The 17,615-nt window shown below is 47.8% G+C and overlaps 3 protein-coding genes and 1 non-coding gene across 5 annotated transcripts; 2 read left to right on the top strand and 2 right to left on the bottom strand.

Moving 5' to 3' along the window:
• Positions 1-93: 93 nt before the first annotated feature.
• On the bottom strand, positions 94-2,934 carry LOC123123761 (pentatricopeptide repeat-containing protein At2g27610). Of its 2 annotated transcripts, XR_006460815.1 has the most exons (2): positions 785-2,934; positions 94-457 (listed from the first exon to the last, which is right to left on the bottom strand). XR_006460815.1 is itself a non-coding variant. In XM_044544362.1 (1 exon), the coding sequence occupies exon 1, from the start codon at positions 2,899-2,901 to the stop codon at positions 835-837; it is 2,067 nt and encodes a 688-aa protein (XP_044400297.1). In that variant the 5' UTR covers positions 2,902-2,934; the 3' UTR covers positions 582-834. The 2 variants fall into 2 exon arrangements, 1 of the variants encoding a protein (XP_044400297.1); XM_044544362.1 differs by lacking the exon at positions 94-457 and having other exon boundaries at positions 582-2,934.
• Positions 2,935-3,085: 151 nt separating this feature from the next.
• LOC123123759 (poly(ADP-ribose) glycohydrolase 1) lies at positions 3,086-7,428 on the top strand. The gene is made up of 9 exons (XM_044544360.1): positions 3,086-3,643; positions 3,757-3,961; positions 4,906-5,010; positions 5,372-5,490; positions 5,633-5,776; positions 5,928-5,997; positions 6,333-6,470; positions 6,612-6,674; positions 7,133-7,428. The coding sequence occupies exons 1-9, from the start codon at positions 3,120-3,122 to the stop codon at positions 7,295-7,297; spliced, it is 1,533 nt and encodes a 510-aa protein (XP_044400295.1). The 5' UTR covers positions 3,086-3,119; the 3' UTR covers positions 7,298-7,428.
• A 76-nt stretch (positions 7,429-7,504) lies between these two features.
• On the bottom strand, positions 7,505-9,143 carry LOC123123760 (probable thiol methyltransferase 2). Its single transcript, XM_044544361.1, has 7 exons — positions 8,936-9,143; positions 8,707-8,837; positions 8,437-8,606; positions 8,234-8,333; positions 8,085-8,131; positions 7,901-7,979; positions 7,505-7,730 (listed from the first exon to the last, which is right to left on the bottom strand). Exons 1-7 carry the CDS (start codon positions 9,069-9,071, stop codon positions 7,647-7,649), a joined length of 747 nt encoding a protein of 248 aa, XP_044400296.1. The 5' UTR covers positions 9,072-9,143; the 3' UTR covers positions 7,505-7,646.
• Positions 9,144-10,441: 1,298 nt separating this feature from the next.
• Positions 10,442-10,544, top strand: LOC123126823 (U6 spliceosomal RNA). The gene has a single exon (XR_006462036.1). It is a non-coding gene; the product is annotated as a U6 spliceosomal RNA (small nuclear RNA).
• The last annotated feature ends 7,071 nt before the right edge of the window (positions 10,545-17,615 follow it).

Below are 17,615 nucleotides of genomic sequence, written 5' to 3'. Positions count from 1 at the left end.
CTGATGATTTGTGTTTCGCCCCCAGCGATTTTCTGCTAGCTCCGCCACTGCTCAGAGGTATGTACAAGATCAGTAACTTCGTGTTTAGGCATTTTTAATGTCAAACTCTGGAATATTTACAACAAAAATGACCAAAGGTATGGCCAGTGCCATCAGGAAATCACAGGTGAACCAATGCACCATAGTGGAACACTGAACTGACAAATCCATCATATGTATCACCAATCTTCTTGAGAACTTGTAAAGAAAATTCTCTCCTCGGAGAAGACAAGCTTCTTCCCTCATTCACTTCAGCTATCTAGAGAAATTAGCTCATTTGGTTGACGTTCCGAGGCAATCTTTTAAGTCACAGTCCAAACTGTCAGTGTAACTCGTAGCGAAGTGTCTGTTCTGTTCATGTGATTAGTTAGTGTAGTGCCACACCTGGAGTACTTGAGAAGGCATGCTACAGCCACACCTGCATACAGTCTAAGAATATCAAAATACAGGATGGTTCCTTGGAAGTTATAAACCCAGTTTACTAGTGAGTCTAATGCCAAATAGGGTAAGTAAATAAAACTAAAGCATAGCAATCGTCGATGTCACACTGAAAGGTGTTTTAATCAACTTTCTGCAGCACATTTTAATTGTTACAGACTGAAAACAATATGCTATTGATAATTTGATATTGCTATCCTACATAGCATACAGCACCTATCACTAACATATTTGTAAGCTTATACCAGTAGCTACAAAGAACAGTGTAATGAAAGTGGCAATAGGAAAGGAACAAAGACTCAGTTACCTTGACAGAACTGGACGAACCTAGTAGGATATTCACTAATTTTTTCACATCTAAATCTGCATATGTACATCCAACAATTCAACATCTTCGTCATAGGCTGTATCTCGCATGGCATCAGACAATTCCCAGAGCATCCGGTAGATGGACGACGAGTCTGGGTGAGACGCGTCTTGGGCTACGAAGGCGTGCACCTCGTTCCTGACCTCCACCCAGCTGCGCCCGGCCTCCTTTCTCACCCCAGCCTCGTCCATCCCCTGCCGCACCATGTCGGCGTCACGCCACTCCCCGTGCATCGCATGTATGCCAGACATCAGCACGTAGCTTGCCGAGTCCTGGTCTGAGAGCTCCACGAGCTTTTCGGCGGCGAGCCTCCCCGTCTCCAGGTTGCCGTGCAGCCTGCATGACGCCAGCAGCGTCTTCCACACTAGGACGCCGGGCTCAAAAGGCATCTCCTCGATCAGGCAGAGCGCGTCGTCGAACCTGCCACTACGGCCCAGCATGTCGACCACGCAGGCATAGTGTGAGGGTGTCAGGAAGGCGCCATACCGGCCGGCCATTGCTGATCTGAAGAATGCCACACCTTCGTCCACCAGCCCGGCGTGGTTGCAAGCTGCTAGGATTCCCAAGAGCGTCGACTCATTGGGCTCACCGCCATTGGAACACATCTCGCTGAACGCCTTCAACGCCCTGTCCACCTCACCATGCTGCGCGTACCCGTGGATCAGCGAGTTCCAGGACGTTACATCACGGTGATCCATGACGTTGAACATGAGCCTCGCGGGCATGATCTGGCCACACTTGGAGTACATGTTGATCAGCGCATTCCCGGTGCAGGTCTTCATGTCGCATCCTAGCTTCAGGGCCAGGCAATGGAACTGCCTCCCTTGGTCCAGCAATGCCAGGTCTGCGCAGGAGCTTAGCACGCTGGAGAAGGCATAGTCGTTTGGCGTGAGACCTTGTGAGTGCATCTGGGAGAGCAGTGCTATGGCCTTCTCACCATGGCCGTTCTGGAAGTATGCAGAGATTGCTGCTGTCCAGCTGACAATGTCTGGATCCTCGATGCCACGGAACATGGTCTCGAGTTCTTGGACGAGGCCGCTCCTGCCGTACATGGAGAGCAGGGCATTCGACACCCGGAGATCGCTTGCCAGGCCACGCTTGACGGCTGAGGAGTGAAGCTGACTCCCCAGAGCGATGGACTCACAGGCACCAAGGACAATTGAGAATGCAAACTCGTTGGGATCGACAAGGCCCTCCGAGATCATTTCGTCGAACAGCTGCAGTGTATCCTCCGGCCTTCTATCTCTGATGTGCAGCTGCATCATGGTGCACCAGGTGACCACGTTCTTGCACTGGAGGTTGTCGAACACCGTCTTCGCCATGTCGAGCTCGCCATTTCTTGAGTAGAGATCGATCAGCGCGCTCGACGCGTAGACGCTCTGTGACGAGCCCATCGCCTTGATCATGTAGCCATGTATCTGCAGGCCGAGAACCAGCGGGCAGCACGCCGCCGCCAGGATGCTCGTCACCGTGTGCTCGTTCGGCTCCACTCCCCGCACCACCATCTTGCCGAGCGCCTCCACCGCCATCCCGAACTCGCCGCCCCGGCAGAGCGCCGAGACGAGCGAGGTGTACGCCACGACGTCCGGCGACTCCATCCGGGCCAGCACGGCCTCGGCCGCGCGCGTGGAGCCGCACCGTGCGTAGAGCTCGACCAGGCAGCTCCCGACCCACGCGTCCCCGGCGAGCCCCGCACGCACGGCGAGCGAGTGCAGCTGCTCCCCGGCGAGGAGCGCGCCCGGGCCCGCGGCCGCGCACGCCGCCAGCGCCGCGTTGCAGGCGAAGTCGTTCGGCGCGACGCCGGACTCCACCATGCCCGCGAACATCTCAACCGCGGCCTCCGGGCGGCCGTTGCGTGCCAGCCCGGACACGGCCGAGGTCCACGCCACGACGTTCTTGCGCGGCATCCGGTCGAACAAGTCCAGGGCGTCCGCCACCCTGCCGGCCTTCATGAGCCCGTCCAGTCTCTTGCAGTCGCGCACCACCTCCGCCGTCTCGCGCCGGAGGCCGCGGCGCGGCGGCGGGCTTGCTGTCGCCGGCAGGAGCTTGGCGGCCATTGCTCGACCGTCTCCACTCCCATGGCAAAGAGAGCTTCGAGCCGCAGAGGAACCAACGAGCTGGAAATGGATGGATAAGCTTCGGTCCAGTGTCTCGACTGGGCCGAGCTGCTTACATGGGCCGACACGAGCCCGTGTTTGGCCCAACAAAAGAATACACATTGAGGCCCAACGACGACGCAAACGAAGCTAGAGAGAGAGAGAGAGAGAGAGCAGCAATGGAGATGGAGGCGCGCGGCGACCTGCGATCGATCCTGCCGCAGCTCCCGGTGGTGCTGCGCGGCGGGGCGCTGTTCTGGCCTGCGGCGGCGCAGGAGCAGCTGAGGGCGCTGTCCCTCGGCCCCGACGTGAGCCGGGTCACATCCGGCGACGTCCTCGCCGACGCGCTCAGCGACCTCCGCCAGGCCCTGGCCCTCCGGGCGCTCCCCGCGCGCGCCGCCGAGGGCTACGCGCTCTTCTTCGACGACCTCCTCTCGCGGGCCCACGCGCGGGACTGGTTCTCCGACGTGCTCCCGCGCCTCGCGCGCCTCCTCCTCCGCCTCCCCGCGCTGCTCGAGGGCCACTACGCCGGCGCCCGGGCCGCGACCGGGCTCCGCCTCCTGGGGTCTCAGGACGCGGGCTTCGTGCTCCTCGGCCAGGAGCTCGCCGCCGCGCTGCTCGCCTGCGCGCTCTTCTGCCTGTTCCCCACCGCCGGCCGCGGCGAGGCCCGCCTCCCGGCCATCAATTTCGACGCCTTGTTCTCGTATGCCATCAATTTCGGCTCATTTGGGTGTCCTAGGGTTTAATTAAACCTTGTAGTGTCAAATTGACTAGCTGTTCTTATTTTTGATCTCCTATGCTTCTATGGTTTGGCAGGGCACTGACTAACAATGCGAGGCAGAGCCAGGAGCACAAAGTGAGGTGCATTGCTCACTATTTCGAGAGGGTGACTGCGTCTACGCCTGCCGGTTTTGTGTCGTTTGAGCGCAAGGTTCTTCCGCGCGGCTCCCTCTCCGGTGGTGTTACCTACCCTGACAGTGATGCCTGGATGAAATCTAGCGTGCCCCTATGCCCATTCCGGGTAAGTGGCTTCATATGCTCCATTTTAGTCCTTCTGCAGGGCTCCTCTGAAATTATATAGTGTGCAAGTTATTTGGGTTCACCTGCGTTGGTTAAATCAAAGCTGAACTTGTAGCCAGCATTGTTTCAGACCATATTCCTCTTTACATGATGTGACATAGCTTGCGTGAAGTTGATTAATTGGTATCTATTAACAACCAGGTAGCTGAGATTTAGCTGCTCAAGCAATATCAAGACGACAATCCGGTCTTGTAACAACACAGAACAGCTACTTGTCTTCATATTTCACATTTCCAGTCATATTTTGGCCTATAACCATTGTCCTAGGCATCCTCGGAGACAACATTTTCCCATCTCAGACATGTGGGGTCATTTTGGTATTTGGAAACCCGAAACAGGCAACTGGTGTATGTTACATGAAGTTCAACTTGCTCGTAGTACCATGCCTGTGGTTTTTTCTTCAAGTGTCAAGAAAATATTAAAGCTAAACCATAAGGGTGAAGGTGTATTCAATTAGATGTGAGTAGTTTCCTGTAATGAGATCTTAGGAGTGCTGAGCAAATTTGCCACGACTATTTTATTGAATTTTGTTGTCGTTCTATGAAGGTCTATTTAGAATAACCGTTTGTTTGCAAATTAGCATCACCCGGCAGGCATGCTTTGGACACAGTGGAAAAGTAAATGTCTTGGGTCTTTTTTTATGTTATCTGTTTGTTCTCCATCATGTGTCCTCAACATTTGGATGATGCTATGCAGGATGATAAATTATCTATATCCTGGTATGGCATGATAATGGAAATAAGGCTGGAATAGATAACTCTGTGACACTGGAGTACATATTAGGAACAGCTAGGGTTATCTTTTATCATAATGTTATCAAAATGCCTCATGGTCTTTACAATTATTATGGAGTCTGCTGATTGTTTGTTTTCTTTTCATTAGTAGGTAATTTCCTCGGGTTTGATCGAAGATGAGGAAGAAGAAGCCCTCGAGGTTGACTTTGCTAATAAATATCTGGGAGGAGGTGCACTTTCCAGGGGCTGTGTGCAGGTCTCTTTTTCCTGATTAGTAGATTACCTCGTCAATGTTCCATGGATTGCATTAATTATGAGGCGTTATTTGTTTAGCACTAGTTTTAGAATATATTCCTACATTCGTTTTGTATGAATTGTATGTCACTTATCCATCATCTTCTATGCTACATGGAAAATTATTGTTGAGCCAGTCACTATCTTAAGACCAGTTTTGACTTCATGGGTGTCTGATGTGAATTGAAGTACCTTCATGCTATGTCATCATTCTGCTGGATAGCACATCTTGATGTTGTGCAAGTTGATTAGTTAAGATAATTTACAATGATGCAAGGTTTTTATGGTTCTCTTATAGATGATATATTTCTTCTATGGTACAGGAAGAGATCCGTTTCATGATAAACCCAGAACTGATTGTAGGCATGCTCTTCATGGCCTCAATGGAAGATAATGAGGCTATAGAAATTGTCGGTGCGGAAAGGTTCTCACAGTATATGGGGTTAGTTTAAATCTTTCCACCCTTCGCTTGATTTAGTTCATAAATGAAAAGAAAAAGTCCGGCAATACTAATTAGCTATGGCATTTCCACAATACTGGATGATTTTTACATTGTAAATGGACACTTCATTTGCTTCTTACAGGTACGGCTCCTCATTCCGCTTTGTCGGTGATTATTTAGATACGAAGCCCCTTGATGCAATGGGTCGACGAAAAACTAGGATTGTAGCAATTGATGCCTTGGACTGTCCAACTAAGTTACAGTATGAAACTAGTGGTCTTTTAAGGTATGTCTTGTTCTTGTTTCACTTCAATGTATGACAGTATTTCATAATTTATTGGTAGCTTGTTGTGGTCGCTATCGTTCGTAAACGAAATATAGTTGTATAGTTGTATTTGTTTTCCTAATTCGTTTTCATCGGTACTACATCTCTGCAGGGAAGTGAACAAAGCATTTGTTGGTTTTTTGGATCAATCAAAGCATCAGTTCGATGTGAAGCCTTTCCAGGTGTTTACCTAACGAGTCCTGAAGTTGCTGTTAATTGAATCCTCCTATGAATTACCTAATTTCAAACACAAGTGGCAAACATCGTCTAACATCTCCATCTCTGCTAAGGTTCAGAAAATGACTTGATAGCATGTATTTGCCCCTATCATTTATTTTATGTCCGTCGACCAATAAAGTAATAAACTGTCGGAATGAACTTCTGCTGCACATGTATATAATTTCAAATGAGGTCTAACATGATAAGTAGTGACCTAAAATACATGCACGCCATTAGAAGGTGGTGTCTATATGTTCACTTTTGATCATTTTTTTTAACTTTTAACACATGGTTCCAGGATTCTAATTCCAAGGATAATCATCCAAGTGTCAACTCAGTTGACTGTATAGGAGTTTCAACCGGAAACTGGGGTTGTGGGGCTTTTGGTGGAAACCCTGAAATTAAGAGCATGATTCAGTGGCTTGCTGCATCACAGGTACAGGAAAGATGTTACATCACGCAGTGGAATTTTCAATTAGGGTTCATCTGTCTGTTCCCAGTTAAATGTCTATACCGATAAATTCAACTATCAACATTGTTGGAGTAATCAAATATACTTGGCTTTCTTATTTTGCAGGCACACCGACCTTTTGTTAATTACTATACTTTTGAGGATGGGTCACTTAGAAGACTAGAAGAGGTATCACAATACTATGAAAGCCTTTTCACATTTATTTTTGCGTATGCAGTTATGCACAGAAGTAGAACGAATAAAATTTAGCTGAGTTTCGAAGTTGTAGTAGTTTTGCCTGTCTAGTCATGTTCATGGTTCCACGGCCACTCACTGAATTGTGTTGGGAATAGGCAAATATAGCAATCCTACATCAAATTCTGTTAGATTTTGGTTTTCAGTGTGAAATCAACCAATGATTGAAGTTGATGTGATTTCTAAGATGAGCCTAATAAACCGGAAAGGAGGGAGTAACTTATTTGCACGCTAAAGCCTAAAAGTAGATATGATGGATGGTTCTAGATGGAGGCAGGGACCCTCCTTTTTCTTTTCTCCACCGAATTGAGTCGGCTGTAATCACATGCTGTCAGATTCCCCTTTTATGTTCTCTTCGCCTTATAATTTTTTGCATCATTCTGCTGTGACAGGTGATCCAGTGGGTATTACGCCACGGATGGACCGTCGGCGAGTTGTGGCACATGATTGTTGAGTATTCATCCCAGAGGCTCAAGAGAGAAACTTTTGATGGCTTTTTGACTTGGTTACTTCCGGAAGACAACGCCAATAATGATGCGGATTACATGTGCGAGTAGCCCAGTTTCGTGAGGTTAGCATCTGCGTGATGTGTGCACTACTTGTGTGAAGAGCAACTTTGCTAAAACATTACTCGGATATTTGTTGCCCTGATCTCAAACAAGCAAAATGTGCGAGACCAATCCATAAATCCCATGGCTGAGCCACATGGTTCACGATCGGTGAAGGATACTTTACTCAAGAGAAAACACACACACACACACACATTGTTTAAAATGTGCCATTAACATGATAACCATACATTGACCTTATAAGTAACTATAATAAGAAGTGTTGTGTCATGACATGCCTCTCCACTGTAACCTTTTAAGGGAAAGAAAAAACCTTAAAATTAATCTTTAAAGGAAACTAGAGATTATCAGAGGGCACGTCTGATGTCGACGTTTCGGCTCCAGCTGCCGTCTTCTTCCACCTTGCTATCTTCTCCAGCCCCTGAAAACAATTAACTAGATTAGCAAAATTTGCCACCTGAAGTTACCTGGACATGTTTTGAACAAACTGGCTGAAGCTAACACACACTGTTTTGTACAGCCTGTAATTGTTGCTACGTATACTAACAGTAGACTCTGTCCAGAATTGTTTCTGACTGGGCATATATATACCTTGCGTGGCTCGACCGCCACGTCATTGTCCTCGATGGATTGGATGACGAAGCCCAGGGGGTTCAGCACCTCCTCGTAGCTGCACACGTGACAATAGTGAAATGAAGGACTGGCATTTCTGTCTCTCTCAACACTGTGATGGATTATACTAGTAATTGAAAATTAGCAGGGATGTGATGCTTACTCGTGCACTGTCGTGTTGTATGGTGGCCCCGAGTCCTGGTCTTGAGGCTGAAATGCACACATGCATGATCATTAGAAGGTTGATTGATATTTACAACTGATACTGTATATTATACTCCCTTCTTAGTGGTAGGATTAGTGGGTGATTACCAGGTACATGAGGGTGATGAGCTCTCCGTCCGGCCGCAGCAGCTCCTCCATCCTCGCCGCCCACGCTGGCCGCAGCGACGGGTCAAGGGCGCAGAAGAATCTGAAACATTATTAATTGTTTGATTTAATCATGAGAGCATAAGCATAGCTATTAATTAACTCTTGTTTAGTAGTCGGAGAGTGTGTATGGTCGGTAGAGGTACGTGTAGTCGAAGATGAGATGGAACGGCTCCGGTGGTGACCAGGTGAAGAAGTCGGCGCAGACGAAGGCCACGTCCGACGAGCGCTGCCTGGCCCTCTGGATGACGGCGTCGCAGACGTCGAGACCCACCACGGAGCGGCCGCCGCCGGACAGGGCCACCGCGTCGTACCCCTGCAGCGCCAGAGCGCGTAAGTGCGTGCATGAGATTGCCAGTGCAAACCATCTCATTTACAGTACATCTCTCAGCATGAGTAGAGCATGTGCATCGTACCCCGCCGCATCCCGGGACGAGCACGTTGCCGGCGGGGAGGGTGCCGGACTGCACCAGCTTGACGACGGCCGGCGTGGGCTCGCCCAGGTCCCACGGCGTCACGCCCTGCTCCCAGCACCGCCTCCACCCCTCTGCAACACATGCATGCGCCACTATTTCATCAGTCTCTAATAGTAACAGATATACAGCCAGTGGATTGCATGCCGAGTGAGCGTGCCAGCAGCAGCACCTGAGGACTGGGGCCCGTCGACGAGCTGCCGGAGCCGGACGATGGCCGGGTTGGAGCCGTCGAGGACCTGCCCCACTCCGGCGGCCCCGACCCCGAATCCCCCGGCGTTCGCGTCCGCCACGGCCGTCCACGCCATTCTACCTTAACTGAAACTGGCTACAGTAATAATAACAGGTGTACAGACAGAGCCGACTGTTTTTCTAGCTTCAAAACAACTCCAGACATACACCGTATAAATACTGCCGCTCTACCCCTCCAGTACGTGCGTCACTGCATACGTGTTTTATTTCCCTTTTTATTTACAAATACAAATCTCTGCGAAAATCAGACAATTTGCCACGAATTCACTCTAGAATGATTTGCTTATAAAGAGATAAAGAAAGAGTAAAAGAGAGCGACTGACCCGTGGCTGCAGGCCTCTTCTTCTCTTCAGAATGAAAACCTCAGACGTACCATGCATTTATCATCACAAATAGAAAAAACTGCAGCCAAAATCGATCATGATCCATAAATTTTGTGTATCCATGAAACAGTGACAACCAGAGAGTGAGACACCTACGCCAGGTTTTCGTCCGTGCCGGGGAAGGGCAGACCTGACTAGCCACATTCTAAATTCACCAACAACCAAAAGAAAACCTCCAATGCTCATCATCAACACAGATATTTACATTTATTTACACGAGAAAAACAGTGATATCTTTAGAAATAAGCCGAACTGCGTATTCACATAGTAAGAAGTCGATTTTTTTTTAGGAAAAAGCTAACAAGTCAAATTTCATGATCCGGAAAAAATATTGGTCGGCGGTTAAAAGAAGAAGAAGGCTTCAAGGTGCCATGTCACATGACACAGTACGAGATGTAAATGCTAGTAGTTCATAGTCACGCAAAAAAAATAATGTTAGTAGTTCATAGCATCATCAAGGTCAGCCATGCCACATGACTACATTCCTTCTACTAGTTTCTACTCCCTCCGTTCCTAAATATAAGTCTTTTTGGAGATTCCACAATATGGACTACATACGGAGCAAAATGAGTGAATCTACACTTTAAACTATGTCTATATACATCCGTATGTAGTTCATTTTAAAATCGCTAAAAAGACTTATATTTAGGAACGGAGGGAGTATCTAGGAGAAACCACATGGACTGACAGGACGGGCTCATAGATAGATTTTCGTTTCATTTTTAGAGGTACATCTCGTACTACATGTTTGAACTACGAACAATAATACACGCATTATCAGGTCAGCTCTTAACACCAAGGCTCAATCTAAAAAACAAACCAGGCTCATTCTTCCCTAAGAAAACACGAAGGCCCATTACGCTCTTCCGTTAATTTGGGCCACACCAAGGGAGATCCAGCCTACTGCTTGCGGCCCACCCCGCGTCCGATGTCTCCCGGCTTCACAGCGCGTGGAGTAAAACAGAGGCTAGTTTGTTTAGTCCCACATCTGCCAGCGGAGGAGAGACAGACCGTTTTATAAGCGTGAGCGCGGCAGCTGACTCGTCCCTTCGGGGACATCCGATAAAATTGGAACGATACAGAGAAGATCAGCATGGCCCCTGCGCAAGGATGACACGCACAAATCGAGAAATGGTCCAAATTTTTTTGAGATTTCGCGCGCAGGTCCCTGGAGGGCTTCTGCCCTGGCCCTCAGTTGCACTGCACTTATTACAAAAAAGTCCCTGAAATTTTCATTCTCTGTCAGAAGTGTTCTCACGACTGCCACTGTGTAATAACTTTTGAACCTTTAGTTTTCTACTCAATTTTATTTCTGTTTTTTATATATATACAAATCTAATATTAATTAAGTTTCATGGTCAGTTTTCGTTGCCATGCCCTCACATATATGATTTTGCTCCTTAATTTAATTTTAAGGGATTCTCTCTCAATCGCAACTGTGCTTCGCTCATAGTGCAGAAACATGTTTCATTAGTTTATTCGATTACGCAACCACCTAGCGAGCTCATCCAACAACCGTGAGAGAGAGATGAGCATGAAAATTGCTGCAAATTAATGGGTATGGGGCAGCAGTGCCACAAGGCATCATTCTGTGCGTGTTGGATTCTAGTATCACTACTGGAAAATTGTTGTTTGCCGAGTAACACTGTCATTGTCGAGTTCTCATTCACGGGGTGTTGGTTTTTTTTTTTTAGACAAACTGCAAAGCTTTATTACGTCGTCACAATGTTTACAGGGACAAAACCAAGATCGTTGGGCTGGCCTAACCAAACATGGCGGCCAACCCCGAGAGATAAAGCGTGCTTTGCTAGTTTGTGAGCCTCGATATTCGAGCTCCTAAATTCGATTCACGGGGTGTTGGTAAACCTCGCCTTTGCGGAGTGGGCCCTCAGCTGAGGGCGGCCTTTTGTCGAGAGCCTTTCTAAAAAAACTCAACAAAAGGTAAATACTCGGCCTACATAGTGTTCGCCAAGAGCTATTAAAGTGGCACTCGGTAAACAACATGCCACGTGTCCCTACTGTCCACGGGTAACGGTGGGGTCACTTTTGTTGAGCGCTCAAAAAACTGAACTTCGTCCTTCCGCTTCGTCTCCCCGTTATAGTAAAGGCATGCGGTGCGTAACCCCCTAGCTGCTGCCATCACCACCGTCGCCCGCTCCACCGAGCTAACTTTGTGAACATTATGGTACAACACATCGTGGCTCTCTCTTTTTGATAAATCAAGAGGATATGAAAATGGACGGATGCATCATATCCTCAACAAAATCGGTTTAAAGTGCCCTTTCTGTTTTTGGAGATTGTGGAGGTTATGCCTAAATTCAGAGTCGCCGGCGCAGTCCCCGATTTTCCACGACCACAAGTACAAACGCACATAGAAGCAAACTCTCAAGGTTGTCCCTGACACCCTCCAGTACCTACACTAGTTACATTGCACAATCTCCTTCGGGAGAACACATCACCCAGATTACATCTCAAACCCGGCAAATCCACCCTCGTTGTGGACCCAATCATCGGCGGCTGCCAGCTCCCCAAGGTCCTGATGGACAACGAGTCCAACCAGGCATCAGTGTTGCTGCCGATTCGGCCACGCAGGTGTGTCTATCGGCCGCGCAGATGTGTCTGGATCGCCCGTTGGTATGCAGCCCCAACATTGTGGAGCCCAAAGATATCCCTGAGGCCGGAGGTTGGTGTTAAAGGCGTTGCGGGCCCTAATGGGACCGATGATGCGATCTGCTGGAGTGGCAGGACGCACACGTGGAAGCCACATTGACGGTCGATGACGATTGCCAGTGCGCCAAAGAAGACGGTGTGAGAAAGGGAGGCTGGTGGGTTGTTGTCGATCCAGCCCGTCCCGTCCGCAGTGAAGGTGAAGGATCCGAAAGTTAGGCTTTCTCCCGACGGGAGGCCACCGAAAGCTGGAATTGATCCGATCTGGGATGAGTCTCCGGCTGACGGAGCCCGTGCCTTGCGCGCCAACTGATCTGGGATCAGGCTATGTGAGAACTTGGGTGCGTAACTCTAAAAGTTTTACCATTTCCTTGAAAGTTCATACCAACATTTGAAATTTTAAAATTAAACTTTAATTGACACAAGTATACAAAAATTATCATCGATGTGCAACATAGTCTCAGCGCCAGGACTGAGTGGTACTACTAGTATTGGGTACTAGGCCCACGCCTCAAATGTAGCCCGACCCAAAGGAGGGAGAGCGGGGCCCTTTATAATCCCCAACATTCTTATCCACTAGATCTCCCTCTCGTGCCGCCAGCCTCCCCCTATTTTAACCCCACCACACTCTCGCGCCGTCATCCTCCCCCATTTCATCCATTCTCCACATTCTCGTGCCGCCGGCCTCCCCCACTTCATCCCTCCCGCCCCACCACACTCGCGTAGCGGCAGGCTATTGTTGGGGAACGTAGTAATTTCAAAATTTTCCTACGCACACGCAAAATCATGGTGATGCATAGCAACGAGAGGGGAGAGTGTTGTCCACGTACCCTCGTAGACCGAAAGCAGAAGCGTTAGCACAACGCGGTTGATGTAGTCGTACGTCTTCACGATCCGACCGATCAAGTACCGAACGCACGGCACCTCCGAGTTCAGCACACGTTCAGCCCGATGACGTCCCTCGAACTCCGATCCAGCCGAGTGTTGAGGGAGAGTTTCGTCAGCACGACGGCATGGTGACGATGATGATGTTCTACCGACGCAGGGCTTCGCCTAAGCACCGCTACAGTATTATCGAGGTGGACTATGGTGGAGGGGGGAACCGCACACGGCTAAAAGATCAAATCAATTGTTGTGTCTTTGGGGTGCCCCCTTGCCCCCGTATATAAAGGAGCAAGGAGGGGAGGTGCGGTCGGCCAGGAGGAGGCGCGCCAGGAGGAGTCCTACTCCCACCGGGAGTAGGACTCCCTCCCTTCCTTGTTGGATTAGGAGAAGGGGGGAAAGAGGAGGGAGAGAGGAAGGAAAGGGGGGGCGCCGCCCCCCTCTCCTTGTCCTATTCGGACTAGAGGGGGAGGGGCGCGCGGCCCTGCCCTAGCCGCCTCTCCTCTTCTCCACTAAGGCCCACTATGGCCCATTAAACCCGTTTCACTCGGAACACTTCCGATATCCAAATATAGGCTTCCAATATATCAATCTTCATGTCTCGACCATTTCGAGACTCCTCGTCATGTCCGTGATCACATCCGGGACTCCGAACAACCTTCGGTACATCAAAACTCATAATATAACTGTCATCGAAACTTTAAGCGTGCGGACCCTACGGGTTCGAGAACTATGTAGACATGACCGAGACACGTCTCCGGTCAATAACCAATAGCGGAACATGGATGCTCATATTGGCTCCCACATATTCTACGAAGATCTTTATCGGTCAGACCGCATAACAACATACGTTGTTCCCTTTGTCATCGGTATGTTACTTGCCCGAGATTCGATCGTCGGTATCTCAATACCTAGTTCAATCTCGTTACCGGCAAGTCTCTTTACTCATTCCGTAATACATCATCCCGCAACGAACTCATTAGTTGCAATGCTTGCAAGGCTTAAGTGATGTGTATTACCGAGTGGGCCCAGAGATACCTCTCCGACAATCGGAGTGACAAATCCTAATCTCGAAATACGCCAACCCAACACGTACCTTCGGAGACACCTGTAGAGCACCTTTATAATCACCCAGTTACGTTGTGACGTTTGGTAGCACACAAAGTGTTCCTCCGGTAAACGGGAGTTGCATAATCTCATAGTCATAGGAACATGTATAAGTCATGAAGAAAGCAATAGCAACATACTAAACGATCGAGTGCTAAGCTAACGGAATGGGTCAATTCAATCACATCATTCTCCTAATGATGTGACCCCGTTAATAAAATGACAACTCATGTCTATGGCTAGGAAACATAACCATCTTTGATCAACGAGCTAGTCAAGTAGAGGCATACTAGTGACACTATGTTTGTCTATGTATTCACACATGTACTAAGTTTCCGGTTAATACAATTCTAGCATGAATAATAAACATTTATCATGATATAAGGAAATAAATAATAACTTTATTATTGCCTCTAGGGCATATTTCCTTCAGTCTCCCACTTGCACTAGAGTCAATAATCTAGTTCACATCACCATGTGATTTAACACCAATAGTTCACATCATCATGTGATTAACACCCATAGTTCACATCGTCACGTGACCAACACCCAAAGGGTTTACTAGAGTCAATAATCTAGTTCACATCGCTATGTGATTAACACCCAAAGAGTACTAAGATGTGATCATGTTTTGCTTGTGAGATAATTTTAGTCAACGGGCCTATCACATTCAGATCCATAAGTATTTTGCAAATTTCTATGTCTACAATGCTCTGCACGGAGCTACTCTAGCTAATAGCTCCCACTTTTAATATGTATCCAGATTGAGACTTAGAGTCATCTGGATCAGTGTCAAAACTTGCATCGACATAACCCTTTACGACGAACCTTTTGTCACTTCCATAATCGAGAAACATATCCTTATTCCACTAAGGGTAATTTTGACAGTTGTCCAGTGATCTACTCCTAGATCACTATTGCACTCCCTTGCCAAACTTAGTGGTAGGGTATACAATAGATCCGGTACACAGCATGGCATACTTTATAGAACCTATGGCTGAGGCATAGGTAATGACTTTCATTCTCTTTCTATCTTCTGCCGTGGTCGGGCTTTGAGTCTTACTCAATTTCATACTTTGTAACACAGGCAAGAACTTCTTTCTCTGACTGTTCCATTTTGAACTATTTCAAAATCTTGTCAAGGTATGTACTCATTGAAAAAACTTATCAAGCGTCTTGATCTATTTCTATAGATCTTGATGCTCAATATGTAAGCAGCTTCACCGAGGTCTTTCTTTGAAAAAACTCCTTTCAAACACTCCTTTATGCTTTGCAGAATAATTCTACATTATTTCCGATCAACAATATGTCATTCACATATACTTATCAGAAATGTTGTAGTGCTCCCACTCACTTTCTTGTAAATACAGGCTTCACCGCAAGTCTGTGAAGGAAATATGCCCTAGAGGCAATAATAAAGTTATTATTTATTTCCTTATATCATGATAAATGTTTATTATTCATGCTAGAATTGTATTAACCGGAAACATAATACATGTGTGAATACATAGACAAACAGAGTGTCACTAGTATGCCTCTACTTGACTAGCTCGTTAATCAAAGATGGTTATGTTTCCTAGCCATAGACATGAGTTGTCATTTGATTAACGGGATCACCTCATTAGGAGAATGACGTGATTGACTTGACCCATTCCGTTAGCTTAGCACCCGATCGTTTAGTATGTTGCTATTGCTTTCTTCATGACTTATACATGCTCCTATGACTATGAGATTATGCAACACCCGTTTACCGGAGGAACACTTTGTGTGCTAGCAAACGTCACAACGTAAATGGGTGATTATAAAGGTGCTCTACAGGTGTCTCCAAAGGTACTTGTTGGGTTGGCGTATTTCGAGATTAGGATTTGTCACTCCAATTGTCGGAGAGGTATCTCTGGGCCCACTCGGTAATGCACATCACTATAAGCCTTGCAAGCATTGTGACTAATGAGTTAGTTGCGGGATGATGTGTTACGGAACGAGTAAAGAGACTTGCCGGTAACGAGATTGAACTAGGTATCGAGATACCGACGATCAAATCTCGGGCAAGTAACATACCGGTGACAAAGGGAACAACGTATGTTGTTATGCGGTCTGACCGATAAAGATCTTCGTAGAATATGTGGGAGCCAATATGAGCATCCATGTTCCGCTATTGGTTATTGACCGGAGACGTGTCTCGGTCATGTCTACATAGTTCTCGAACCCGTAGGGTCCGCACGCTTAAAGTTTCGATGACAGTTATATTATGAGTTTTGATGTACCGAAGGTTGTTCGGAGTCCCGGATGTGATCACGGACATGACGAGGAGTCTCGAAATGGTCGAGACGTAAAGATCGATATATTGGACGACTATATTCGGACTTCGGAAAGGTTCCGAGTGATTCGGGTATTTTTCGGAGTACCGGAGAGTTACGGGAATTCGTATTGGGCCTTAATGGGCCATACAGGAAAGGAGAGAAAGGCCTCAAAAGGTGGCCGCACCCCTCCCCATGGTCTGGTCCGAATTGGACTAGGGAAGGGGGGCGCACCCTTCCTTCTTTCTCCTTCCCCCTTCCCTTCTCCTACTCCCACAAGGAAAGGAGGAGTCCTACTCCCGGTGGGAGTAGGACTCCCCCCTATGGCGCGCCTCTCCCCTTGGCCGGCTGCCTCCCCCTTGCTCCTTTATATACGGGGGCAGGGGGGCACCCCAGAGACACAAAAATTGATCCTTGAGATCTCTTAGCCGTGTGCGGTGCCCCCCTCCACCATATTACACCTCGATAATACCGTTGCGGAGCTTAGGCAAAGCCCTGCGTCGGTGGAACATCATCATCGTCACCACGCCGTCGTGCTGACGAAACTCTCCCTCAACACTCGGCTGGATCGGAGTTCGAGGGACGTCATCGAGCTGAACGTGTGTAGAACTCGGAGGTGCCGTACGTTCGGTACTTGATCGGTCGGATCGTGAAGACGTACGACTACATCAACCGCGTTGTGATAACGCTTCCGCTGTCGGTCTACGAGGGTACGTGGACAACACTCTCCCCTCTCGTTGCTATGCATCACCATGATCTTGCATGTGCGTAGGAATTTTTTTGAAATTACTACGTTCCCCAACAGTCTGTATAAAACTATATGCTTTGATCAACTCATCAAAGCGTATATTCCAACTCCGAGATGCTTGCACCAGTCCATAGATGGATCGCTGGAGCTTGCACATTTTGTTAACACCTTTAGGATCGACAAAACCTTCTGGTTGCATCATATACAACTCTTCTTTAATAAATCCATTAAGGAATGCAGTTTTGTTTATCCATTTGCCAGATTTCATAAAATGCGGCAATTGCTAACATGATTCGAGCAGACTTAAGCATCGCTACGAGTGAGAAAATCTCATCGTAGTCAACACCTTGAACTTTGTCAAAAACCTTTTTTTCCGACAAGTCTAGCTTTATAGATAGTAACACTACTATCAGCGTCCGTCTTCCTCTTGAAGATCAATTTATTTTCTATGGCTTGCCGATCATCGGGCAAGTCAACCAAAGTCCACACTTTGTTCTCATACATGGATCACATCTC

The sequence above is a fragment of the Triticum aestivum genome, chromosome 5D, assembly GCF_018294505.1.
Source record: "Triticum aestivum cultivar Chinese Spring chromosome 5D, IWGSC CS RefSeq v2.1, whole genome shotgun sequence".
Taxonomy (NCBI): Eukaryota; Viridiplantae; Streptophyta; class Magnoliopsida; order Poales; family Poaceae; genus Triticum; species Triticum aestivum.
This window is presented reverse-complemented; position numbering and strand designations above follow the sequence as displayed.